General features: G+C 34.6%; 3 protein-coding genes and 1 pseudogene across 7 annotated transcripts in view; 2 read left to right on the forward strand and 2 right to left on the reverse strand.

Moving 5' to 3' along the window:
* The window catches only part of LOC120204141 (type I inositol polyphosphate 5-phosphatase 10-like), a 34,117-nt gene extending 8,322 nt beyond the window's left edge, over positions 1–25,795 (reverse strand). The window contains exons 1-10 of one of the 3 annotated variants that reach the window (XR_005523915.1): positions 25,735–25,795; positions 25,519–25,613; positions 25,357–25,435; positions 23,947–24,028; positions 23,741–23,842; positions 22,805–23,297; positions 22,523–22,716; positions 22,261–22,369; positions 21,580–21,728; positions 21,114–21,313 (exon numbers count right to left, since the gene is read on the reverse strand). Coding sequence is in view for 1 of the 3 variants with exons in the window: in XM_039204236.1 (XP_039060167.1) it covers positions 21,169–21,313; positions 21,580–21,728; positions 22,261–22,369; positions 22,523–22,716; positions 22,805–23,297; positions 23,741–23,842; positions 23,947–24,028; positions 25,357–25,435; positions 25,519–25,584 (1,419 nt within the window). In the remaining 2 variants the exon portion in view is untranslated. Of the gene's footprint in view, positions 1–21,079; positions 21,314–21,579; positions 21,781–22,260; positions 22,370–22,522; positions 22,717–22,804; positions 23,298–23,740; positions 23,843–23,946; positions 24,029–25,356; positions 25,436–25,518; positions 25,614–25,734 lie in introns of those variants that run through there. The other 2 variants (XM_039204236.1, XR_005523916.1) reach the window with 2 other exon arrangements.
* LOC120204139 lies at positions 834–4,584 on the forward strand (annotated as a pseudogene).
* LOC120204140 (transcription factor MYB33-like) lies at positions 5,368–9,413 on the reverse strand. Of its 3 annotated transcripts, XM_039204235.1 has the most exons (5): positions 9,301–9,413; positions 8,043–8,461; positions 6,460–7,291; positions 6,295–6,402; positions 5,368–5,946 (listed from the first exon to the last, which is right to left on the reverse strand). In XM_039204235.1, the coding sequence occupies exons 2-5, from the start codon at positions 8,406–8,408 to the stop codon at positions 5,639–5,641; spliced, it is 1,614 nt and encodes a 537-aa protein (XP_039060166.1). In that variant the 5' UTR covers positions 8,409–8,461; positions 9,301–9,413; the 3' UTR covers positions 5,368–5,638. The 3 variants fall into 3 exon arrangements, with proteins under 3 accessions (XP_039060166.1, XP_039060164.1, XP_039060165.1); XM_039204233.1 differs by having other exon boundaries at positions 6,295–7,291; XM_039204234.1 differs by having other exon boundaries at positions 6,295–7,291; positions 9,297–9,413.
* Positions 17,731–20,975, forward strand: LOC120204143. The gene is made up of 8 exons (XM_039204238.1): positions 17,731–17,803; positions 18,703–18,849; positions 18,952–19,031; positions 19,118–19,188; positions 19,842–19,912; positions 20,004–20,085; positions 20,365–20,414; positions 20,783–20,975. Exons 2-8 carry the CDS (start codon positions 18,715–18,717, stop codon positions 20,846–20,848), a joined length of 555 nt encoding a protein of 184 aa, XP_039060169.1. The 5' UTR covers positions 17,731–17,803; positions 18,703–18,714; the 3' UTR covers positions 20,849–20,975.
* Positions 25,796–26,022: the final 227 nt, after the last annotated feature.

Genomic DNA, 26,022 nt, shown 5'->3' on the forward strand with positions numbered 1-26,022 from the left:
GATATCAAATTTTATGTACACTAAAGCCAAGTTTAGGTACTAAAATACATATTATTATTATAACAATACCAACAAGATAAAAGTAACAAGGATAATTTAATTGAACGTCACTCAACTATAGGGTAAGAACTAAAAACATTAGGATTAATTACACATTTAACACTTAACCTATCAATTTTAATATGTTTTTAGTATCTAAACTTTCAATTTTTTCAAAATCATACCTAATGTTTAGTTTTCATTTCATTTTAGTACCATGTCATTAAAAACTTAACGCGTTTAGTACATAAACTATCAATTTTGGTCCGTTTTAGTACCTAACTTTTATTTTTTCAAAACTCAATGTTAAATTTTGAATGAATGTACTAAAATGAATCAAAAACTAAAGTTTTTAATAGTGGGATACTAAAATGAAACAAAAAATAAACTTTCGGTGTGTTTTAAAACATTGAAAGTTTAAATATTAAAACAGACTAAAATTGATAATTTATATTTTTAAATGCATAAATTATCCAAAAAAATTAACATGAAAATGACTAGATGACAATGAAACAACTTTATACAATTGGATATTTAATTCTCATTATTTATATATTCTATCAATTTAATCATAATTTTAATTTAATTAGATAATAAAAATTAAAATACCAAATTAAACCTCGAAACTAAGTTTATGTATCTAATTGAACTAAAAAATAGATATGAAAATTAACATTTATGTTAAATTTAGGTACCAAAATATATATTTACCATATATAAAAATAATGATAATACCGACACCAATAATAAAATGGGTCATTAATTCTTAGCAATTAAGCAATTAGGCTTAATAGTGAAGATTGAAGAAGGTAAAGTTTTGGACACACACACACACCGTCGCCAAAACTACTCTGAGCCTCCGCGCCACGCAAATCCAAGGTAACTCCTTTTTCCTTTAAATTTCCTTCGTTTTATTTTTGTTTGGGTTGGTTTTCCCCAGATTGTTTTGGTGTTCAAACTCGAATGAAGAAAGAAGAGTTGTAATGGAACATTTTTTTTTAAATTCGAAGCTTAGATTGTGACGAACAGAAATAGCATTGGTTTGATTATGGAAAAGAATGAAAACGGGAGGTTAAGAAAAGTTATTTAAAAATTTATTGAATGAGAATGGTGGTTTTGTTTGGTTTGTGATTTGGTGTGAGCTGTTGTTCGTATTTGATTGAAATAATTTTCTTTCTCTTGTTTGGAAGGATGGAAAACTGGGTTTTTTAAGGGAAAGGGAATTGATGGTCTGTTTTGCCTTTTTCCTTGGAGCTTATCACCGTTTTATCTTGGCTTCTTTAGTGAATTAGTTTTAAGATTCTGTTTCCAACTTTCCATTATATTATTGTTTGGGTTGCTTAGTTAATTGTTTGAATATAACCAGTAAATGATTAAAACAAAGAAATAATTATCCTTGTAATTTTTTATGTCGAACTTTTTTTCTTAATTGCAAATCTTTGATGACTAGTTGGATCCTTGTTCCTAAGTTATTAAAAGCCTTTTCTTTAACTTGTTTAGAAGAAAGGGAAAAAACGGGTCTTTGAGGGAAAAGGAGTGGTGGTCTGTTTCATTCACCCCCAATATGAGCATTTTCATTGTTTAAACCTAGCTTCTTTGGTAAATTAATTTTAAGATTCTGTTCTAATTCGTATCAGTATTCTCGCTAAGCTAATCGAACAAGTTGTTAGATGAAAATAACCAATCAATAATAAAATTAAAAAAAACTTGTGACCCGTTCAGTAAAAATTTACTGAGTTGCAAACCTTAGATGTCTTGTATCATTGTACATTATTGATTAAAAGCCTTTTAATTTATCTTATTTGGAAAAATTGAGGAAAAAAGTGTTTTGAAGGGAGAAGGAGCAATAGTCAGTTTCTTTCCATTTTCTCATAGCTATAGGCTTTGCGACTTATTCACTGCTTAAACGGCTTCTTTAGTAAATTAGATTTAAGATTCCGTTTGAATTCAATTCTTGTGGCTTGCTAAGTTAATTGATTGAATTGTTTGATTCATGTGCACTTATACAAGAATAATGAGTCTAGTGTTGGGTGATTACTTTCATTGTAGAAAGAATTGAGCTTTCAGGGTTTGTGCTTGAAGATATAAATAATAAGAAAATCTCGCATATATGGGTTTAAATTACTTCTATCCAGTTTATTTTATTTTAATCATACATTGCTAGCTCTAATGAAGCAGTTTGGTTTTTTTAGTCAACCATATTTTGCCTAGTCACCTGGCTTATATCATGAAATTATCTGCCGGCTGCATCATTTTAGTGTGTATATGTATATATATATATATATATATCTGTTGTGACCATTTAACGTGATCTGTACTGATTGCAACTTTTGCAGATTGTTTGGCAACTTGTTAAACTAGGTACTGACAAGACAAAAGCTATTCCCGGATATCGGTTCTCATTTTTCATCCTGTTTGGTTTAGTGTACCCTCCATAAATTTTTTATGGCGGTCCACACAAGCATTCAGCTTTTAACGTATTCTCAGGAGCTTGTGGACGGACAGCCACTCTATGTCTCTTCAAATTGTCTTCCTGTTAAGGCTTCAAAATATGAACCTGCTGGCGTTGCTTTTCATAATGCTGCTCTTAAACTCCTTGGTTGTGAAGAGGAGGATACTGAGGCAGTTGATGACCAGAAAGTTGGTAACGATAAGGAGAATGTATATATGCCATCATCTGATTCATATAGCAGATAAGGGAAAAAGAAGATGACTATGCGTTGCTTGGGTTGAGCCATTTGAGATATCTTGCCACTGAGGATCAGATAAGGAAAAGTTATCGTGAAGCTGTGTTGAGATGTCATTCTAACAAACTCGCAAATCTTCTTCTTGCTGACGAGACCGAGGCTGCAAAACAGGCGAAGAAGGATGATATAGAGAATCACTTCAAGTCCATCCAAGAACCATATGAGATTTTGATCGATCCTGTAAAGAGAAGAATCTATGACTCCACTGATGAGTTTGATGATGAAATTCCTACTGAATGTGCCCCACAAGACTTCTACAAGGTGTTTGGTCCAGCTTTCATGAGGAATGGCTGATGGTCGGTGACCCAACCGATCCCAACTATAGGAGATGACAGTACTCCACTAAAAGATGTCGACAATTCTATAATTTTTGGTATAGTTTTAAAAGCTGGAGAGAATTCCCACATGCAGATGAGTATGACCTTGAACAAGCTGAGTCTCGTGATCATAAAAGGTGGATGGAGAGGCAGAATGCAAAACTGTCTGAGAAGGATAGGAAGGAGGAATATGCTCGGATACGTGCACTTGTTGATAATGCCTATAAGAGAGACCCGAGAATACTTAGGAGAAAGGAAGAAGTGAAAGCTAAGAAACACAGGAAAAAAGAAGCTAAGGTTCGTGCAAAGCAGGAAGAAGCTGCTAGGGCTGCTGAAGAGGAGAGACACCGGAAAGAGGAGGAGGAGAAACGAGCTGCTGGAGCTGCTTTACAGCATAAGAGAACAAAGGAGAAAGAGAAGAAGCTTCTCCGCAAAGAGAGAACTCTCCTTCGAACACGTTCTGCACCTGCTTTATCACAACATTTGCTTGATCTTTCTGAGGATGATGTAGAAAGCCTATGTATGACCCTTGGCATTGAGCAGCTTAGAAGTTTATGTGATAAAATGGATATCAAAGAAGCACCTGAGCGGGCTAAAATAATTAGAGATGCTCGTGGATACAATAGCGAAGCTAATGAGAAGAAAATAGATGAAACGAACAAGTCACAGCTGAATGGTTCTGTGGAGTCCAATGGAAATATCCTATCAAGCAGCTTTGAGAAGGAGAAACCTTGGACAAAAGAAGAGATTGAGCTTTTGAGAAAAGTAACCCAGAAATATCCAAAAGAGACATCTCGGAGGTGGGAGGTTATTTCAGAGTTCATTGGTACAGGCCGATCTGTGGAAGAAATCCTGAAAGCTACCAAAACAGTCCTTCAGAAGCCTGATGCTACCAAAGAATTCGATTCTTTTCTCGAAAAGAGGAAACCAGCAGTTTCTATTGCATCTCCTCTTTCCACGAGGGAGGAAGTACAAGGGGTTTCTACACCTTCAAAGACTGAAAACACGGCTGTCAAGACAAGCAGCCCCGGGGACTCGAGTAAAACTGCAAGTAATCCTGTTGATGTGGCTTCCAGCAATGGTGTTTCATCAAGTTCAGAACAAGATGTATGGTCAGCTGTACAAGAAAGTGCACTGGTTCAGGCTCTGAAGACATTCCCAAAGGAAACCCCTCAGCGTTGGAAACAAGTGGCCACTGCAGTTCCGGGGAAGACTGTAAATCAATGCAAGAAAAAATTTGCATTACTGAAGGAGAACTTCAGAAGCAAGAAAACCACTGCTTAGTCACATTAACTCCGGCAGTGCCGAGAAGCAATAAAATCTTCACTTGGAACTTGTCTCAGCGTCTCGGAACTTGCTCGAGCTACAACATATTTGTAGTGAAACCCACCTTTTTTCCCTAGTTCCTACATTGCCATGGTTTTCTATGTAGAGCAGTATTTTGCATGGATTCCAATAACAATTGCTACTTTTGTTTTAAAGCTTTATGGTTTCAATCATTGTTTTGATCAAATTATTAAATTTATCTTAATCAGTGATGCAGTTTATACTATTAGATTATTATTCATATATGTTGTCTTTACATCTCATGAGCAATTGAGCATCATTATATTCACTGTATATAGAGGCATGTATGTGGGTATGCAATTATATTTACAGGAGAATCAGAAAGATGGCCAGACTCGGCCCGGTTGAAGAAGGGCTGGGATTAGAGATGGGTATGGGTTAAATTAGGTCGGGTCAGATTTGGTACCCGTCCGGTTTGATGAAGGGCTGGTATTAGAGACGGGCATGGGTGAAATTAGGTCGGGTCAGATTTGGTTTGATGAAGAGCTGAGATGGGCACAAGTGAGATTAGGTTGGGTCAGTTTTGGTTTGATGGAGGGCTGGGATGGGCACAAGTGAGATTAGGTCGAGTCGGATTTGGTTTGATGAAAGGTTGGGATGGGCACAGGTGAGATTAGGTCGGGTCAGATTTAAAGCATAGAATATTTCACTTAGTTTCTAATAAAACTAATGGGAAAAGAAAAAAAAAACATTTGTTAAAAATGTTGGCCAGTTGATACTTTCTTTAAAGTCATTTTTAATATAGAACTATTTAAAATATTACGATATCTATAAAGGTACCAAATGATTGTATGAATGAAGAGAGGAACTGAAACAATGGTGTTCCTCCAAAAGTATCCTATTACACAAATCATCATCAGCTAAGACACACTGCATCAAACTGCAAAATCATGGGACTAGAATTTTCCATGCTAAAATTGCACAATTATTCTAAAATTCTAACAACGCCTTGAATGCATTTGTATACCTAAGAGTTCCGTGTCGGCATACGCATTCAACAGTTCAACAGGAAAAGAAACATCAAACACAACAAACCGGACATTCATGGCTCATGCCATATTAGTCTCGCCCCAAATGAACTTCGTTGGATCAGGTCCACTTGTGACTTGACTACACACAAAAAAAAAATCATGCAATGAATGAAACAGAGCAGAAGCTTCAAAGTTCATACAATTGAGATATCAGATCTCATGGAAGTTCCGACATCTGACAGACCGCAGGCATATTATTCCATGTACAAGAATCAAGGCCCCATGCTTGACTTGAGATATATGTTCCAGCAGCCATATTCTTGTACTCACTACTCAAATCATCACCAAGAAGGGTTGCTATGGAATCAGTCATGATTGTTTGGTCCTTATCGTAAGCACAATCCTGCTCAAGCCCACTAGAAACAAGTAATGTGTCAGGGCAACAACTTTCCAACCGAATAGGAGACTTGTTTTTTATCTCTGGGGTCAAAACATGGTCAGCTGGTTCTGATTTCACATGCGACTCTGAAAAAAAAAATCCAAAATCAACTTACTAAACACTAGGAAAACAATAAAGAGAAGTTGAGCATCAAAATTTCTCGACAATATACTTGGAATATTAGTAAAAGTAGGGATGATAACGGATAGCTGAAAGTAGCCAACACTATCCGAATCCGGTTATTGCGGATTCCATATACTATATGCGAATATCCAAAATTTGAACCACTTCGGTTTTGGTTCAAGAAAATATTGAATATCTGAATCCACTTTACTTGATAGGAATATCATTTGATATCAAAGTATGATATCCATTTACATTTTTGTAAAAATATGGAATCATGTGTAGCAAGTCCAGATTAAAGAGGTGCTCACCAGTAAAGGTTTCAGCAGGTGGCTGTCCATCCAGCGAACTGCAGCTTGCACTGATACACTCATTTAAAAGAGAAGTTGCTGAATGACCCATTGGAGACAGAGGTTCACCACAGTTTTCCCATTCTGTCTCACAAATGTTGAAAGTGGAACTTTCAACAATATCACCGGGAGTTGCCGAGTTTGAACTCTTGTCAAATGCATGGTTCTTTGCACTGTTTAGAGTTTTTGACTCAAGAAGTAAAGCATCTAGCAGGCCACTATTACAGGGTGAAAGGCTATCTGGCTCTGCTCCGCTGGATGGTGGTGGTGACTGGATAAAAGCATCAACAGACTCAAGTAATGGTGGCGGGCTAGAAAATGTGCCCCAGTTACCTAATTCAGTTTCTGGATATTGGAGTGAAGGGAGCTCCAACTTCACAGCCTCGAAAGCAGGCTCTGAAGCAGAGAAATTGCCATTTGAAAGGGTATGGCTACCCGGGAATACACCAAATTGAAAGGAGTTTTTTGTTGCTGGATCTGGTTCAAGTGGAAAAGGCAGCCCAAAGGATCGAGCAGCCTTGTCCAAGATATCATCCTGAAACTGCTCAAACAAGGGGTATTCATATTTAACGGCAGCAGTGTAACCAGAGGAAAAGGTTGTAGCTTCTCGAAGACGCTTCTGGCGATGGATTGTTGGTGGCAAGAAACTACAATATTGAGAACCTAGACCTTTCATCAACATGCTGCTTGCAGATATATCAGGAAGTTCAGGAACATAAGGCAGGACATTTTGACTTGCCTTTAAACTGTCAAATATGACATCAGGTATCTCATAGCTGTTGTTCTGCAAGATATCATGAGGTCCTTTATCCCCTCCATTAAATGCACTGGTACTGTGACTCCCCTGCAATGCTTGCAAGCACACTTCAGGAGGGTAGAGAGGTAACCCAGCACGCTGACGTCTCTTAATCCGGGTATTCCAATAATTTTTTATCTCATTATCTGTACGACCCGGCAACTGCAAATGATAAAAGTGCAACGAAAAAATTTCAGACAACTAAAAGACAGATGACTATCAATTTGGTAACTGAAACTTTTTCAGGCTTTGCGCAAGTGTTTAGCATTTCCAAGGTGGAATAGTTGCCACAGAATTCTGGAAAACATAAATTGCTATTGTTCTACTTCTAAGACAAAAAAATCATAATGCTAATGATGAGGTTTATCCATTTTAAGGCATGACTAATTTTTTCCCTTTAGTTCTCTAACTAGTTTTCCTTTTGGCTTTTAAAAATTAATATGGGGTAAGAGAAAGGGATCAGGAAGAAGGGTACATCATGATGCTGAGCTGGATTTTTTTTAATCCTGGGTTTCAATCAGACCAGCAATAAGATTGCTCATATGTGTGAAAGGACATAAAAATCACTGTCTCGAGTTATATCTCCCAAAAACTGAGGATACCAGAATCAAAGCAGTCCAGCCTTTAACAATGAGCACTAAGTTAATCTTAGAACTCCAGTCAGCTCACTGGTTATGAGTGGATACATGCTAAAATAAGAAGTCAAATAGAATAAATAGAAAGAAAAAACCAAGTGTAAGTATCAAGATCTTGAAAATACTTCATGTAACTTGCTCCTAATTAATAATCGAATGAAAGTGTTCAAAGTCTTTGTCTTCTTAATGTAGTAGTCTAACACTTTTTTATGTTCAATAAATTTCTGTATTCAATCAATCATGAAAACAAATTGGATTCACAGTAATTGAACACTTACATGTACAGCCATCCGAGCCCATTTATTTCCCATCTTTGCATGGAGTTCAATGATCAGCTGCTCTTCTTCTTGAGTAAATGCCCCTTTCTTCAGGTTTGGCCTCAAGTGATTTGCCCAACGTAAGCGGCAACTTTTTCCACAACGAAATAGTCCAGAGTGCTTCTGAACAGCATTCCAGTTGCCTTCCCCATGCTTTTTCACATACTCAATCAAAATTGCATCTTCAGCAGTCGTCCATGGTCCTTTCTTCAGAACAACTCCGCCACCTGAGCCTCCTCCTCCAAAGTTGCCATCGTCAATCAACAACGATTCCGTCTTATCCTTATAGAGAATTCCATCTTCCCTCTCACTTTTTGTGTGTCTCATCTCTTAGTAACCACAGACAAAACCCCTTTCAACAAGTGAGAACCATCCAAAACCTGAAACAAGATAAAAGATGGAAGGCACACAAAATTAAAATACCGAGAACTAAAGGAAACACAGCACCATTTCCACTCGCTTTTTCATTATTACACTCAAAACTCCCATAGGTGCATTTATATCTTTCTTTTGTTTCCCCAATAAACGCACTTTATGCTTCACGACAAGCTACAAGTGGATCAACCAGCACACTCCTTTATTCAAATAATAAAAGAAGAAATGATGAAAGCATACATGAACATTTTAAATCTATGAAAAGAAACAAAAGTCATTGGGATAATGTATTCACATCTCTCAACTTATAACGAATTCGTAAACGACAGAAAAAGTCATCAACTCTACAGATAACATATTCAGAATTTAGACAGAAAAAGTCATGGAATACAGCAAGGTTTGAACAGTTGACATAGAACAAAATTATCCACAGGATATAAAATGCAGCAAACATAGATGTGTGTAAACCGTGTATCAAAGTTCAATTCTATTCCAGAAAAGGAAAAAAATCATTTCAACATTTGGAAGTTAAACTAAACCCTATAACCTAATTTAGAAAGAAAATAACCTATAATTTTTTTAAAAAAATAAATATAAAATTGAAAACACCTATTTCCAGAAATGATGCATAATTAAGCTCAGATAAAAAGTAAACTCCAAGATGCATTTATTTCACTATGATTCTGTCATAAATTTACTCCAATATTACAACATTAATAAACTACAAGCTGAAATAATTGCACCGCCAGCTATTTATTTACATTAGATTAACCAAAATCAACCAGTTTCAATAAAAAAAATCAGGAAAAAATGGAACTACACGAAAAATAACCCAATTACCTGCCTTACGAAGACGCAAAATTTTGGGAAGATTTTGCCAAAAAACAAAAATTCTTCGAATGAGCTCAGTTATGGTTCCTGATTGAACTGAGAGCTGAGGTCATAGCGAGAATTGAAAAATATGAAAATCAACCCAAAAAGTTAATTAAGATCACAATAAATTGCTTCATCTACAATCATTAATAACAAAAGAACAAACCCCGAAACACAAATAAACAAGCATTAAAATTCTAACCGTGATTTTGAGCTAGAAGAAAAAGGATCCGAGAATAGAAAGAACAAAACGTCGACTTCAGCAAACAAACGATTGCAAGAAAACAAATGAGAAATCTTTCTATTAAGTGCTTATCTTTTTCTCTAGAATTTTGTGGATTTGTATTTGGGGAGAGAGAAAATGGAATGATAATTCTTCTAAAAACAATTAACAATGAAGAATGGTGAAGGAAATGAGGAGAAAGGGAAAGCTAAAAGATCACAAGAGAGAAATGGATGAGCAAAAGAAGGGAATAAAGAAAATATTTTTGTATTAAGCTTAATTGATAGTTTGGCTAAATTATAGCTATAATGCTCTTTAAAAAATTAGTGAAATTTTGTTGATTCATTTTCATTCAAGAATTTAATGTATTTTTACAATATTTATAAATATATATTATTTTATAGTTATCTTATAATATTTAAAAAGATAAATTTAATACGAATCAAGTGATTTCGTTGGTAAATGTATTCTTATTCATTAAGGTCTCAGATTCGAGCATCAAGAATGTCAATGTTTGAGCGTTCAATATCAAATAATTAAGGGTTATTTTTAAACAAATATTATAGTGTACTTATCCCATATTATGAAAAAATATTTTTCTTTGTTCTTTATTAATGATTTTTTATTATTTTTTTAATTGTACTAGAAATTTGTCAAATTTTCTTAATATTTTTTTTTTATTTTATATTGAATTTAGGGATTAAATTAATAGAAAAAGAAAGGGAAATTAAATGAAAGAGGGAAAAAGGACCAAATTTATGATATTTAGAATTAAAATCAGGTACGGATTTACGATTTTATGTTAGGTTTGTAAAGTTATATTATAAATTTAGAAAAAGTGAAATTATATTATCATAAAATAGAAAAAAAAAATACTTAAATTATAGGGTAAAATACATCATTTTCACTAAAGTTTATTATTTCTCCTATTTCACTCATTGTATTTTTAATTTTTCAATTTATACATTGGACGTTCATACCCGTGACATTGTTGGTGCTCGAAATCGGGACCTCAATGAACAACAACAATTCTTTTATCAATGAGTTCACTTGTTCGTGCAAATATAATCTTTAAAATACATACACATTTAGTGAACGAAAAGAAGATCTATGTATGTATGTTAATGTTGTTATCCCACCTAAATTGTCTCGCCCCGAAATTTTTGAAATAATATTAATTTTTTAAATATCAATTTTGAGGGACTAGATAGCCATTTGGGGTCTGTATTGAAAGTTCTTTTTTGTTCAAGGACTTGATTAAAGGCTTACCCCTTTCTTCTTTGTGTTTCAAAAATAAAATAAGGCTAGGTCACTCTAAGACCTTACCATCTAGGCTAGGTCACAGTAGCAAACATGGTATTAAACTTATTTTTATTTCATCGACTCATGTTAGATTTTATAACCCTTATATGTCCCAAATTAATTTTCCCGATGAAAAACACCTTTAGCCCCAATTTGGAAAGTTCATCATTGACCCAGTCATTACCTTGCCGTTCACATCACCTCCGCTAGCGGTGGTGTACACAACCATCACGGTCAGTTCCCGTGACCCTTCACGAGTAAACCTTAATCATCGAATTATCGTCATCATTTGTCATTGTCGTAAATCTTAAGAGAGAGAGAAATTGTTCAAATGCTTTAACGTCAATCTTGACCACCGTTCGTCGTCGAGGGCCACTATCGGTTCCAGAAGGATCCCAACCCCCGTCCGATCCAAGCCCAGTATCCCTCTGGTCGTGAACCATGATCATCTGTCGTGGATAACAATTAGACATTTCGCCAAAAAACCCAATCGTTCCCTGCTATTTTTCACTGTTTTCGGTCACCTCAGACATATGTTCATCTTGTCGTCCCCGTCGAAGAATTCCTTGGGTTGTTCTGAGCAAAACCCAGTTAAGCTCATTCCCCTACCATTGCTCGTTCGCAGTCAACTCGAACTAGTCTGACATGTTGACCTGATTAGAGCTGACTTTAACTTTGACTAAAAAGTCAAAAAAAATAAAAATGGCTATTTTATGTTTTTCGACGTCCTGAGTCTAAATCCGAAGTCCGTTTCGCCTAATTCAAACTCGGTAAGCTATTTTCAGTGTTTTATCTTCCAATCCGATCTTATGTTTCTGACGTAATTCACTTTGTTTTGTATCCAATATATTATGGGACGTTGAATTTATGTTCGAAGGTGATCGAATGTACTTTAAATGGTTGATCGTTGTGGCACACAAATCAAGGTAATATATTATGTTGAGATTTGCAGAAGCTCGAATCGAAAACCGAAACAGTTTGCAAAGAGGGGTCAGAATGGTTTTTGTGTTTAGGGAATAAGGAGATTGAAAGATAGACAATTTGCACAGCGATTTATAGTGGTTCGACTTCTTAACCAAGTCTACATCCACTACCTTAGCTCCTCACCAAGGATTTTCCAAAAAAATCACTAATTTGTTCTTTATTTTTCAAGGACAAAGAGATAACATTTATAACTCCCTAGTTTTTCACGGGATAAACTAGAACATTTCCCTAACTTTTACATGGGCTTAACTATAACCTTTCCCCTTTACAATGAAAGGAAATGTAAACAAGAAAACCTCTCTAAGGTAGGTGTTTACAATAACTAAGCTCACAAGAACAATATTTACAAGAGAGAATGAAAATAAGAATTAAAAATTTATTCTCTTGTGTTTGGATAGATGTTTTATTCATTCTTCAAGTGTCCTCAGCTTGTATTTATAGCTTGAAATGAGTTTGAAGTCGTATCTAGCCGTTGGGGATGTTTTGAAGCCATTTGGTGATAATTTTTCTGCAAAAATAGGTTGTCCATAATAGGGGGTATCGATACTAGCTTTGTTAATTTCAAATTTAACTAGTCTTTGCTAGCCGTTGGAGCCAGGGGGTATTGATACCCATGCAGGGGTATCGGTACCCAGGGTATTGATACCCATAGGGATATCGACATCCTTTTTGCATTCGATGTTTGAGCCTTCATAGGGGTATTTATACCCAGTCATAGGGGTATTTATACCCAGTCATAGGGGTATCGGTACCCAAGGTATTGATACCCTTTATAGGGGTATCGGTACCCATTTGCATTTTTGCTTAAATCCGAATTTAATGGACTTTGAATTATTTTTGAAACCTTTTGAAATCTTGGAATAAATTCAATTTAAGTCGAAAAATATTTTGCCTTAAATTTGTTATATCGAAACATAGTTCAACATATTACTACTATTTGCATGCTTTACGAAACACGTTGATACTGGTTATTACATGAATGAATTTTATTGTTCAATATCGCATGGTTAATTACTGTTAAACTCAAACTGAATACACTAATCAGTTAAGGAACTGTATAATATTGGGATGACTTGTATAAGAAATTGGATGATCGATATGAAATAAATCCAAACACGTTAATTATTCAGTAAATCTATTAACCTTAGAATCCATAAATTCTGATTAATTTCATTAAAGGTTAAATGCTGGAAATACATGGTTAAAAAATTACCAAAATACCCTTATACTGCAAAAAAACTAGGAATGTCCCTAAATGTGGAAAATAAACTTGAAAAGAAATATTTTATCCTAATTAAACTATTGATGCATCTGTTCAATGCTTGATTTGTTAAGAAAAACTCCTGATATCCGATTTTAACCTCCAAAATGGTAAAAGATTTAGAATTTCAATTCTTTACCTGGAGACTAATTGCCCAGAAGTAATGCAAAGGAAAGAATTGAGTGAAATGACTAAAATACCCTTAAAGTGTAAAAGGGACTAAAGATGACAATGATAGTGAAAATGACTTAAGGGCTTATATTTGATCCTTTTGAACTTGGAATAACCGATTGAATTATCTGTATGCTTTAACCCCCTGCCCGAAAATCAGTTTCTACCTATGAGATTTGCAAAATACGTTGATCTTTTGTGTTTTTTTGGATCATTTTGAAGACTAGATTACTGAAAGCACAACATGTCATTGAAGTGTTTAAAATGAATGGATAATCCTCGAGTTTTGAAATGATCAATATGCCTTTGGACCTCGCATTATCTAGTATGAATAGATGGAAAAAGTTTGTCGAGGCAAGAAAAATGTGAAGTGAAGTAAGCATATAATTTTAATCATGACAAGAAAAATATACAGTAGTAAACAAACAAAAGTTAGTAAGGCTAAAGTTGTCAAAAATCTGGAAATAGACTGGCAACCTCACACAATTAGACTTCTAATGGAGCATTTGGGTTGGATTTGCTACGGCGAAAAATTGATCTATGTTTAGGATGATATAATATGTTAAGACTATGTTGCCCGACAAGATTTACTAAAGTATTCCAATAATGTTTCTAGCACGGAACCTGACAAACTATTGTTACAACAATACTACTCAGCATGAACTACATCCCTTGGTTTGTTAAACTGTTACTACGATAATGCCCCTCAGCGTAAACAATAGCGTTAGGCTGTCTACTTAAGTATTTATCCTGTTTAGTTGCATAAAATCATCTCTTTATTTCTAAGGCAGATTAGAACCTCACAATCCCTTATTAGTTCCCTTGCTCATATAGATCTAACCTAACTCTCTCGATATTAAGTATCAACTCCTAGAAAAATGGCTATCTTTCGAAAGCTTTTACAAAGACTAGGAATATTTTGTCAAGGCACCAGGCAATCTTTGAAAAGCTCTTACAACGTCAAGAAAAAAGATTAAAACAACGAACAAAACAACTCTTAATGAAAACATACTTAATCATTCATTAACCATAAAATAAAATATCATCTAAGCACTTCCAACACCAAATAAAGCAATTTATAGTGTGACTAACATCATCCCAAAATATTTATCAAGTACAATCCTTTAAAATATAAGAAATGAATAGCAAGATGAAGAAAAACTCCCAAAACAAATATATGTTGTGACATCAAACCACCACCATGACTGCTCTAGCGCGCTAGCCTCTCTCAAGGGCCTAGCCTTTGCTCTGGCGAAGCCTGACTATGGAGGGAACCAAGGATGAACAAGAGTGGAACGATGGAAAAGATGTGTTGCAGTTGCCTTTCTCCAAGCCTTTCTTTTAGGGTATATGTCTCTCAAATTTGTGTATCTTGTCCTATTTATAGTGGAAATTTTTTAGGGTTTAGTATCCTTGAAATTCCCTAAATTGTCCTTGAATTAATACCTAATTCGTGAAAACAAGACATCTAATAGTGGTCCCAAATAAGCAGTAGGGGCAGGGGTTCACATGACGTGCATTGGACAGTTGGCTACGTGACGTCAATAATTTTGTCTCATATTGCATCAGGCTTGCAAGATAAAAATTACCGCAATAAAAGTTGTACATCACGATCACTGTCTTTAGTCCCTTTAGCCCTGGCACATAATATGTCTCAACAAATAAATTCTTCCTCGGTCATTTCCTATAACCTGCATCATCACAACCAACACACAACCTTTTTTATCAGCAGTATCGGTTTAATCAAATAAACTTTGCCGATGCAAAACTCAGCCACCACATGCAGAAATGTCCTAAATGCAACCATATGCAACTAAAATCTTATGTCAATGGCTTTTAGATAATCAATAACTTGAGTAAAAAGACCTAAAATATAGTCTTTTTATGAAGTTATCATCATCCAAAATACACTCGAGCCCCTAAATAAATAAATTAACCTCGATAACTAAAATGACCTAAACACCCTTATGGAAGAGTAACAAGCCTAAAAACTTTTATGGAAGAGTAACAAATGAATGTAACCGGATTTACTATGGAACATCGATAAACCTAAGTGATATAACACCCTAAAGGTTATGAAACATGATCTAAACATGTCAGTTATTCTGGTTATGCTTGCATTACAAAAATAAATAATATCATCAGAATATATGATCATCTCTCAGGATCTTTTCAATGGAGATTTTGGTGGTGATCGTCCAACTAGTACAGTTAGTATTATAGAGTGAATATTCTTGAAAATATATTGGTCTGAACGATTGTCAAGTATCATAATGTTGAGGTCTATTCAGCTCTATTTGACTTAAAATAAAGATAATTTAACATACTGGAAATTTCTATTTTACCCTTGTTGGGTCAATTTTACTAAGAATTTCCTAAGTAGTAAAATGACTAAAATACCCCTAATTGCCTGAATAATATATCACTCTAGTTATAACTAAATCTTAAATTATTATAACGTAAGGTTCATGAATACCTTTCTGATATACCTGAAATCCTAAATGGTCATAGAGCATCAAACTCTGAATGTATGTTTAGATTCGTTAGCAATTAAACCATTTTAATAGAGACCTCGATCTTGAAATCCGATCAATTTTGTGTAAGTTCATATTTTCTATTCTTGATAATTTTCAAGCGTCTTTGAAAATATTTGGATCCTCTAGTGTGTTCCCTATCGACAAAAAAATGTTTTCTCTTATTTATATAAAGTGCAGTTTCTAATATATGGTTTCTGATTTCCGACACAAGGTACAATTAGCTCCTAATTTTTTATATTATTGTCTATTACCTTATATGTTTTATTGGGGTATTGTCTGGGTAGGTGTCTGAATACTTCGAGGTTCAGCTAATTGGTAGATCTTTTTTGTTCTGATCATTCATATTGGACTCATAAATCCCAGGGGTCTAGGGTAAGTCCTTATGGATGCTTATTCTAGGGTATTGTATTTGGTGTACGGTTGGAGGGAAACTCTGTATTTTAAATAAAAACCCAAGTTCTGATTTCTATTTTATGATATTACTAGTTTTATCTGAAATTGTTTTATTGGGGTATTGGTTGGATATGATTCTAGAGTCTCTGAGGTTCAGCTAGCTGGTAAATCCTTTATGTTATGATCATTTATATTGGACTCCTAAATCCTAGAGGTCTAGGGTAAGACTTTATAGATAATGTCTTGGGGAATTTCACATAGAATATTCGGATGGAGGGTACTACAATGATTTTAAAAACATTTTTTACTGAAATAACACTACTGTTTTTAAACTATGATTACATTTTATTTTGGGTTTGAAAGAACACACTAAACATCTGTTTTAATCTCCTAAACCTGATATTTTGAACGTTTCCTCTGAGCTACAAGCTACTTGTCTATAATTTGAATAAATATTAGTGGAACCTCAACTTATCACGGGGACCTGAATATGCTTGAAACAATAAGGAAATTTTCTACTTTGTCATGTCTACTTTTCCTTTAGCATTCTTTTGGTAGTTATGTATTACTGAGTTTCCCAAAGTTCACTCTTTTACTTACCATTTCAGGTTAAAAGAATCGATCCAATGCAACTATCAACTTCGGTAATGGGAGTTCATTCAGCTTGGCTTGCATAGTATGGTACAAGTATAATTAGAGGGCATGCAGGTCACATTTGATTTTTATACTGAGTTTAGAACTTGTTTTATTTTAATTCTGTTTATAATATATGAATGGTTTTCTGAACTTATAATTTATTTATAATTTGTTTTATGACATGTTTTAACAAAAAATTTAATTTTTCCTGGATTTTTACTCTGGGTCGCTCTGATGGTCCTAATGTGATACCTCAGATCGGATCGGGTCACCTGTATCGGTCTAAGGATATTGCATAACTCGTACAAACACACATATTTAATTTTGTCAATTAATCTTTTTAACTAATAAAGTTAATGGTAAATTATATGTTTAATACCTAAACAATCAATTTTGATTCGTTTTAGCACTTTTAACTTTTATTTTTTTAAATCATGCCTAAAGTTTAGTTTTTGTTTCATTTTAGTACCCCGTTCAAAATTTAACATTGAGTTTTGAAAAAAATGAAAGTTTAGTTACTAAAACAGACCAAAACTGATAGTTTAGGTACTAAACACATTAAATTTTTAACGGCGAGTACTAAAATGAAAACTAAACGTTAGGTATAGTTTTGAAAAAATTAAAAGCTTAGGTTCTAAAACAGATAAAAACTTATAGTTTAGGTACTAAATACATAATTTACCCTAATGCTAATGATGTGAAAGGATCATAAATAAAATGGAACCGATAGTTTGAGGACTAATATCTAATATTTTAAAATTCTTGGATCAATTTAGAATGTAATCATAGCTTGAGGACTGATATAAAATATTTAAAGTTAAGGACTGGTTTAAAATAGAGATCATAGTTTGGAGACCTATTGTGCAATTAACTGTCATATTAATTGAACTTTCTTTTAGCTTCCATTGCACAAACGGAAATATCTGCAAGCTCTGCACTTTCATTTAGCAATTTGTTCTTCCTCGACGTAAGTTATCATTTTCTTCTCTCAATTTTAAAGAATCTCCTTTAATCCATGCTGTTTATGAATTATTTTTTTCTCACGATATTTCGGTGGCTTTTAGCAATTAGCGTTTGAATTTTAATGCAATATTGTAGGGAACCGTGGGAAAACTGCTGGAATTAGGTAATGCGCTAATTTTTTTGCGCGGGATTTCTATGGTGATTTAGAAGAGATTAATGGGTGAAATTTTGGATAATATTGCTTGCTTAGGGTTAGAATTCCTCTGTCTATGACTGATTGATTTATGAAACTTATTAGATGCATGTTAGCAAGTTTAGTTCTCCTTAATTTCGTTATGATTTCTCTTTAATTTCTTTTTTTTATTTGTTTCTCCTAATTCCATATCCTATGTTCTTTGTTGTTCTTTGATGGTTTCGTTTCCTCTCTTTTGAATTTTTGGTGTTTTGATCTCCTAGTAATTAGGTTTGGGAATATCCATTAAGTGGTCGTCACCGTCATCATCTCTTTCTCCTTTCATTTGAAATTAATAGCATCGAGTTAAAGCGCTCTGAATTTCAGAGTACATGGTGTTCGTAGTGTTCGTTTTTAATAACTTGAAAGATCTAGGGAAGATGAAAAACATGGTTATTTGAAGTAAAGTTTGTTAGGTATTCCAATGAAGATTTCATCTACATCAAAATTTCCGTGGGGACTTTATTATAATTATTACAATTATGTTAGCCAAGAACATGCTTATCTAAACAGAAATAACAAAGGCTTGATTTTACAATGGAACAATTGTTTGTATAGAATTTGAATAAGGTAAAATGTAATTTGGGGTGCTCAAAAGGGAGGAAAGTTTGCTTCCTAGATTTGTTTTCCTTGATAAATTTTTCTTTCGCTCAAAATTTTCATTGTAACAGCTTAAGAGAAATATGGGAGAAGGAGAAATGATAAATATGAGAGAAGGAGAAATCCTAGAACAAACAAGATCTTTGGCAGCTCCTTTTGTCTTCTTCATCGTCTTCGTATTTCAATTTGCCACCAAACGTCTCCAAGATTTGAAGAGGGTACCAAATTTTGCTTAATGTCATATGGTTGTTTAATTTGAATGTTCCAAATTATCCTGTTATTTTTCACAATGTTGATTAGATTTGTATTTTCATGGTTAGGGAGCATCCAAAACTGATAAGGAAATGCAGCTTCGTGGGGAGATTAAGCAGCTTCTGAAAGAGGCTGCCTCCTATTCACAGTAAGTAATTTAAATAGCGGTTAATTCCATTTAATCAACTCAGCAATCACGTTTACAGGATAAACAACATCTATTTTGCTTCATAGGCCATCTACATTTGCACAAGCAGCCAAGCTTAGGAGGATGGCTGCTGCCAAGGAGAAGGAACTTGCAAATTGTGAGGCCACTTTTGTTTTTATCCTGAAGTTAATCACTTAATACTTTTTCCATTACGTCAGTAATATGAATTTAATTTTTCAACAATCAAATATTGATATGGATATTTGATTCATGTTACTCGAGTGTAATATCAAACAAGTCTGCATCCAACATGGGTATGGTCACCTTTTTTTTAAAGTTTTTCCATGTATTTGGATAGCCATTGGAGTCGGTGTCCCCATATCTATGTATTGGGTACAAATGTTGAACATGGATACTTTTAGAAAAATGAAGAGTCCGAGCAAACATATGTTTAATAGTGTCTAATTTGATGCAACACCTGGCTTGTAAACAATTTTAAGGGGAATCTGCTATATAAGTACTGTTATATTTAAGAAGCAAGGAGAGTAAGGATTAATTTAATCCTGCGGGATGAATGGGATCAATTTCATTTTTGGTAAAGAGTATACTACTAATTTTAAGTAGAGAAAATTGTTGTCTTCAATTGTACTTTTATTAGATATTCTTTCTTGTTTTCATCTATATTTCTTTTCTATTTCAAGAAAGAAAGCTTCATCCACAAACAGTCACTATAATCTAGTTGTTTCCTTTTAACCCTTGAGTTGTTTATTCATATCACCTGTACTTACAGAAGCAACATTTGATTTTCAGATCAGGCACATCTTACCCAAGAGGTGAAACAGTCATATGATTTGTATTTGAAAGTTTTGTTCGTCGCAAAGGTCTATCTCTATGTAACAAATCTATCTAGTAGTTTGTATATTTTTGTTGGTTTGATTGGTACCCTAAGAGATTTATGGTCTGCTCGTGCAGGTCTTTATTCATATCGTGTTAGTCTTTTGGTTTTGGAGCTCTCCTGTTGCTTCTGTATCTCAGCATCTTTTGCAACCCTTTGGTAAATGCACGATAATGATTTTTGGCAAATATTGTATTAGGCTGTTAGATTTTTTGACTGTTAACTACAATTTGCTTAAACATGCTTGAGTCGGTACACGTGTTTCATAACGACAAGTCTGAAAATTAGATAAAAGCTCGTCTCTTGGATGACGAATGAATAAAAATACACTGGAGCAGAAATCGTTAGCATGAAGCAAATGGTGGGGAAATATTAATGAAACAAAATCTTGAAGAATCGGTTGTTTTCCTATTGAATTACAAACACCTTATTTTGCAGGGAGATTGTTGTCCTTGAAGATTTGGGGTTCTTCAAGCAACTATGTCCAGGTAAAAATTCTTTTCAATATTTAGCAACCCTAACCTATTCTATAATTTCAATTTCTTCCTTCTATGATAGCAATAGGATTCGAATTCCGTTCTGGCTTTCTGTTTGCTTATTCCATTTTTTTATAACAAGGCCTATCTAAAAACTAGAAATCCATATTGAGGTGTGTGATGCTATGAGCTCAAGTACTTTGCCTGGGTCGTACTTGCCCGAATTGAAACCGTGTTGCTATAGGGATGTCACCCTCCAAGAACCCCCAAGTATATGGAAAAAAGTTTAAAAAACTGAACATACACATGCCTATAACACTTGATCTGAGTTCAAGTTACCGGGAGTTGATTGGTTTTGTGATTAATCTCCTAAATTCCAGGTTGGAATCATACCCTGGTTGGTATTGTGTTCTAGGGTTTGCAAGTTTGCTTGTCGAATCGCCTGAGCAATGCAAGTCAAGCATGCTTTCGATCGATGCTTTCCATGTTCGGATTCATGGACATCTGCTTAATTTTGAGAAATTCATGTATTTTATTTATCGATAAAATAAAACTGAGCAATTTTGTTTTGTTTTTCTTTGTTCATCTCCTTTCTTCTACCATTTGTTTAATATTGTTTGCTTATTTTCTATCTTATAATATCAGTTGCATATAATTTTGATGTCTTTTCTTGAACCCAAGGTATGATACATTTGTTATATTTCTAAGCACGAAACTGGTACTTTTCTGCAATTATTTCTTGTTATTGTTTATATTTAATTAAAGGTCATCTTTTCTTTGATCCATCCTCCATTGCTTCAACGCCCACCCAAAACCTAGAGCAAACCGGCCGATGATCGGAAAATCTTAATTCCTTCCGTTCATACGAAAGCTGATACATTTCACTTCCACGCCACAGAATTCTATCACACCTGAAAACTCGAAATCGTTAGAATCTGCTATGAAGAAATCCAATCGAAATGGTTGATCAAGTCGGATTGAATTAGAGCCAAACGTGTATTTTCATTAATAATTACCCAAATGTAACATTTATTCAATATCAAAATTATTCTCAAACCGACAAGTTCAATCAGTTTGATCGATTAACTAGTTAATCGATCGTACTGGAAACCTAAAATCTAACCTGTTCAAACTCGGATCCGATTTTTTTGTAATCTGATAAATTGTGAATACATACCAAGCTGGAGTTCTCCTTTTGCTTTTGGTTTCAATTGTTTCTCCGGCATAAATGTCTGAGTTAAGAGAGTATTTGTAAGTTGGTGCAAAGTATATTTTTCCTTCTTTCCATCCATTGAATACTCGCCCTGCTTCCCTTACGATCTTCAGCTGTGTATCCAGATGCGCAAATATTTCTCGTATTAGCATACACATCAATGACCTAAATCAGTCCGAGGTTCGATGTCTATGTTAATGTACTCCGATGACAGTTCCAGGTACAGGTATTTGTCTGATATAATATCGGACATGAATATCGGATGCTGTACTCGTATTTGACATGTTTACAGACATAACCATGGGGGAATAAGGCCTAAGGCTCCTCCAAATACATGAAATATCGAACTTACTCGTGTCAAAAGCATACCCATACATGTACACCAACATCCGAATCCCAAGTAACCGGCAACATAAGAAGTGACTCTACTAATCCTGGATTCAATTAGAAACAGATGATAAAACCTGTTTTATTTAGACTCGGATTGAGCATTGGGTACGAATTTGTATCTAGTTATTTAGAGGATCGTATCCTTATAGTCATGTCTGAATGCTTCTGATACGATACTTCAGAGAAAATAAAGAATCCATATATCGAAAATTTCCACCATTTTCGGGTTTTATTTTCTATGGTATAAGGGATTACCTGATCATTGTTATACAGTGCATCCCAGGCTTTCTGTTTTAGTAGCTTTCCGGTATCAGAGTAGCTTAAAGATATCCTGTAGTTCAAATCCCCTAGCCATATGACCCGACTGCGGAATTTTACCGACAAAAAAATGTCAAATAATGCGAAATTTTCTGAAAACAAATTCGTTTAATACGAGAACGTATATGTCGAAAACTGCAACCAGATTGGAATTTCACAAAATCAAAAAACATTGGTACATAGTTTCATAGATGCTTACTCATGATCCAGAATTTTTTCTGGCACCCTACTGTTCGTTGTTTTGCAGATCCTCGGAAACTGCGTGTTCCGGAGTATCTCTATGACATCTGAATTTCTCCGGAGTTCATCACCTTCTTTCTCTCCAGACGCCAAATGACTGCACAAGAAACAAAAGCTTGTCTTGTGGAAAAGCATACTCACCGAAATACAACCCTGCATTGGAAAATGTTCATTTGATATATGTATACATCCGATGCAAGTAAACTATGCACCTCTCTAACTGTTTCGGTTCTCGACTTACTTTGTTTCCAAGGCATCCGAGGATTCCGCGACCTACGCAGGAAATCCGCATGTGGCTTACATATTGTACAAGCTCTTTCCTCATCCAAACCGTTAGAAAAATTCCAACCATTTGCTTGCTTGCTACAAGGCCATACTTCATGGAGTTCGCACCAGGAGTGGGCATTGGACCGACTGAAAAGTTGCTACAGCCGTCTTCATCATCTTCAGACGAATTATCATTTTCATTCGTTTGAGATTGTGGACACCGGAGGCAGTTGCAACTCTTCAGCCTTCGCTTATCCTCAGTCCTCAAAGCCTTGCTGGCCTTTCTAAGCGAAGTTTTCGGAAAAACCAGAGAACCCCTGGGAGAAGAGATGGATTTCGATCCTCTTAAAGGCACATGGTTCGCTTTGTTCAGTGACTGGTTTATTAAGGCGAGCCATTTCACTGCGGGCTCGTTATCCTCAATAACTAGCACATTTCCGGCATTCAACGGAACAATTTCCTGAAAACTAACAACCCGAAATAACTATTCAGAATAAAAGAATTTCATTTCCATGATAAAAGCATATCCCAACCAAAATAAAAATCTTGCAAGAAAAGGTTTCAAAACTGATATTTTTCTTGTCAACTCAACCGGCTTATACCACCTTTAGCACAAAGCTACGTTGCTCCGACTCTTATACACGAACCCAACACTCATGTCTAAACCCAAAAAAGACTATAGTACATATGTCTCAGACAGTCACCCGAATTCAAGTAATATTTTCACAAATTCAAGCACTAGAACTCCTTAGGTTATGAAAAAGAAAGTTATCTGAACTTTCCTGCAAATCTATCCCTTTTTTCTTTTGCAATCATATTTACCAAGAAGAAAATTTTAGTTCGAAAACCCGAAACTGAACAACAATCCAGGAATCGCAAGGCAAAATACAAGAAAGATTGAGAAAATTACCCTAACACATAAATGTCTTCTTCACGAACTTTAAGAATATCATCGAGGTTGAGTTTGCTATCCGGAGATTTGCCTCCTACGTTCCATGTTGCGACAAAGACACTAACAAACCAAACAGAACATCGAAAAAGGTTCGGTTAATCAACTAAGCAAGCCTGTTATCCCCAAAAGCTGGCTGGGAAAGAAAAATCTCATCTAATGGCTACCGGAATGACAGATTCTCATTAGCAGCTTTTGTGCTTTCGCCTCTCGAAAGCAAAGGTTGAAGTGGTAAATCATATTGTCCTTCTGCAAAAACAAACAAAAATCAACAAACAATTCGGGTAAGATTCAAAGATTAGGCACAAAAGTTTTCCACAATTCTTTACAATTTATAACATATAAAAGAACAAGAACTTTCTTTTTCGAAAAAACATTGTCGCCCTGAAATCAAGCACTCGATTTCCTACCGGCTTCGAATCAAGAACAGGACTATATAAGAGGCAAAGAACGAGGAAAAAAGAAGACATCAAGAAAAGTGGTGGTGAAAGCTTAAGCTACCATTCTTACTCTTTGGATTAAAGTTTCAGACGAGAATATATTCTCCACAAATTGCCTTTTTTTGTTCTTTCCTAGGGCAATTGTCTGAGTTTATCTATATATATAACGACACCACTGATACGAATGCATGCTTTTGTCATCACAGCAACTTGGATTAACCTTATCCTCTAATCCCAAAAAATAGAAAGATGGAAAAAGTTACAACTTTAGAATTCTGGGACTTAATCTAGTTAGTTCATGCAGTACACTTAGGAGGTCGGATACAATGGGTCTAGGATCCGGATCTCGTATTCATAACTATCCCCGGAATGCAGCCTCCTTTATACTGGAAATAAAATATTAAAACGGATTTCTCATTTTTACTTCCATAACCAAAAAGAAAACAGCAAGAGACAAAAACTAAAAGCTAAATGCTAAATGGAGCCTTGGTGGATAATGAACTGATAGTGAATCCGAGACCTAGTCTTGCTCGTTCATGTAACCATCTTTAAGGGATAATATTGGATTTCAAATCCCTATATCTACAACCCTTTTTCCGATTCCGAATTCCGATCTATATCCAAAAAAAAAGGTACAAATCTATCCACAAACACGTTTTGCATTTCACTTCCAAAAAGCAAAAGAGAAAAAGCAAGTCATACAAATAAAGCTAAATAGAGTTTTGGACATAGCTCGTCCGTTCATGCAGGAACTCTTAAAAGGTGACATCCAGTAAAAATGAGCCTTGACTCCCTACATCCAAAACCCTTTATACTAGTCTCAATCCGAATCTCTTTTGTACCAATAAATAAAATAGATAAATAAATCGATGCTAATTGTTTTTCCATTGAAAAAAAGAGAGAATAGTATCTTTGACTAAATAATAATGTATGTTACAAACATGGAATGGAATTTATCTTATGAAGAACAACATTTTTGGATCAAATAATTATATAATGGTATTACACATGAGATATGATATGAACATTTTCTTTTCTGTTTCTTTTTATTTTGGTGCCAAATTCTAAGCTATCTTCTAAGAGAAGAGAATTAAGATAATTGGTAAATTCCATGTATTTGATACAATAAGCACTAACCTGAGGAACCAAACCTAACTTCAATCTCTTTATTTCTTTGATTTCTTCCCTTCACACTCAATATTTTACCAATCAAAGACTGAAAAATAAAATAAAATATATATTAACAAAATAAATTGGAAACATTTAACAAAGAAAACAAGTAAAAGAGTGGGAATTTACTGAAGCTTGCTGGTTTGTTCTGTCTTGATTCATCAGAGTCATGCCAGAAAATCCAACCCCAATCATCAGGAAAAAGAAAGGAACTCAAGAATTACCTGTAATAAATCAATACAAAAATAAGAAAGAACATAAAATTATGATTAAAAACATGAATTTAACAGGAAAATTATTGGCAAAAATGGGTTTTTTCATTGATCAAATAAGAAAAATCCATACTTTATTTTTAGAAACCAATCACAGAAATGAAAGTTTAGAGCTTTGGATTTCAAGTTTATAAAAGGAAGGAAGAATTCAGCTGAAGCAAATCTGAACACAGACACAAACTCAAACAGGGAGACACACACATATTTATGATCAAATGTAAATAATTGTTTTCCTCCTCATATTTTCAATGTTTATTGATGAAAATGAGGACTTAGTCAAAAGAAGGTGTTGAAGGAGACAAAGAGGGTCAAAGACTCAAAGCCTCAAAAGAAAAGATGGAAGATGTAAGGAAAAAAAACA

Source organism: Hibiscus syriacus, unplaced genomic scaffold (assembly GCF_006381635.1).
Source record: "Hibiscus syriacus cultivar Baekdansim isolate YM2019G1 unplaced genomic scaffold, ASM638163v2 tig00010533_pilon, whole genome shotgun sequence".
Classification (NCBI taxonomy): Eukaryota; Viridiplantae; Streptophyta; class Magnoliopsida; order Malvales; family Malvaceae; genus Hibiscus; species Hibiscus syriacus.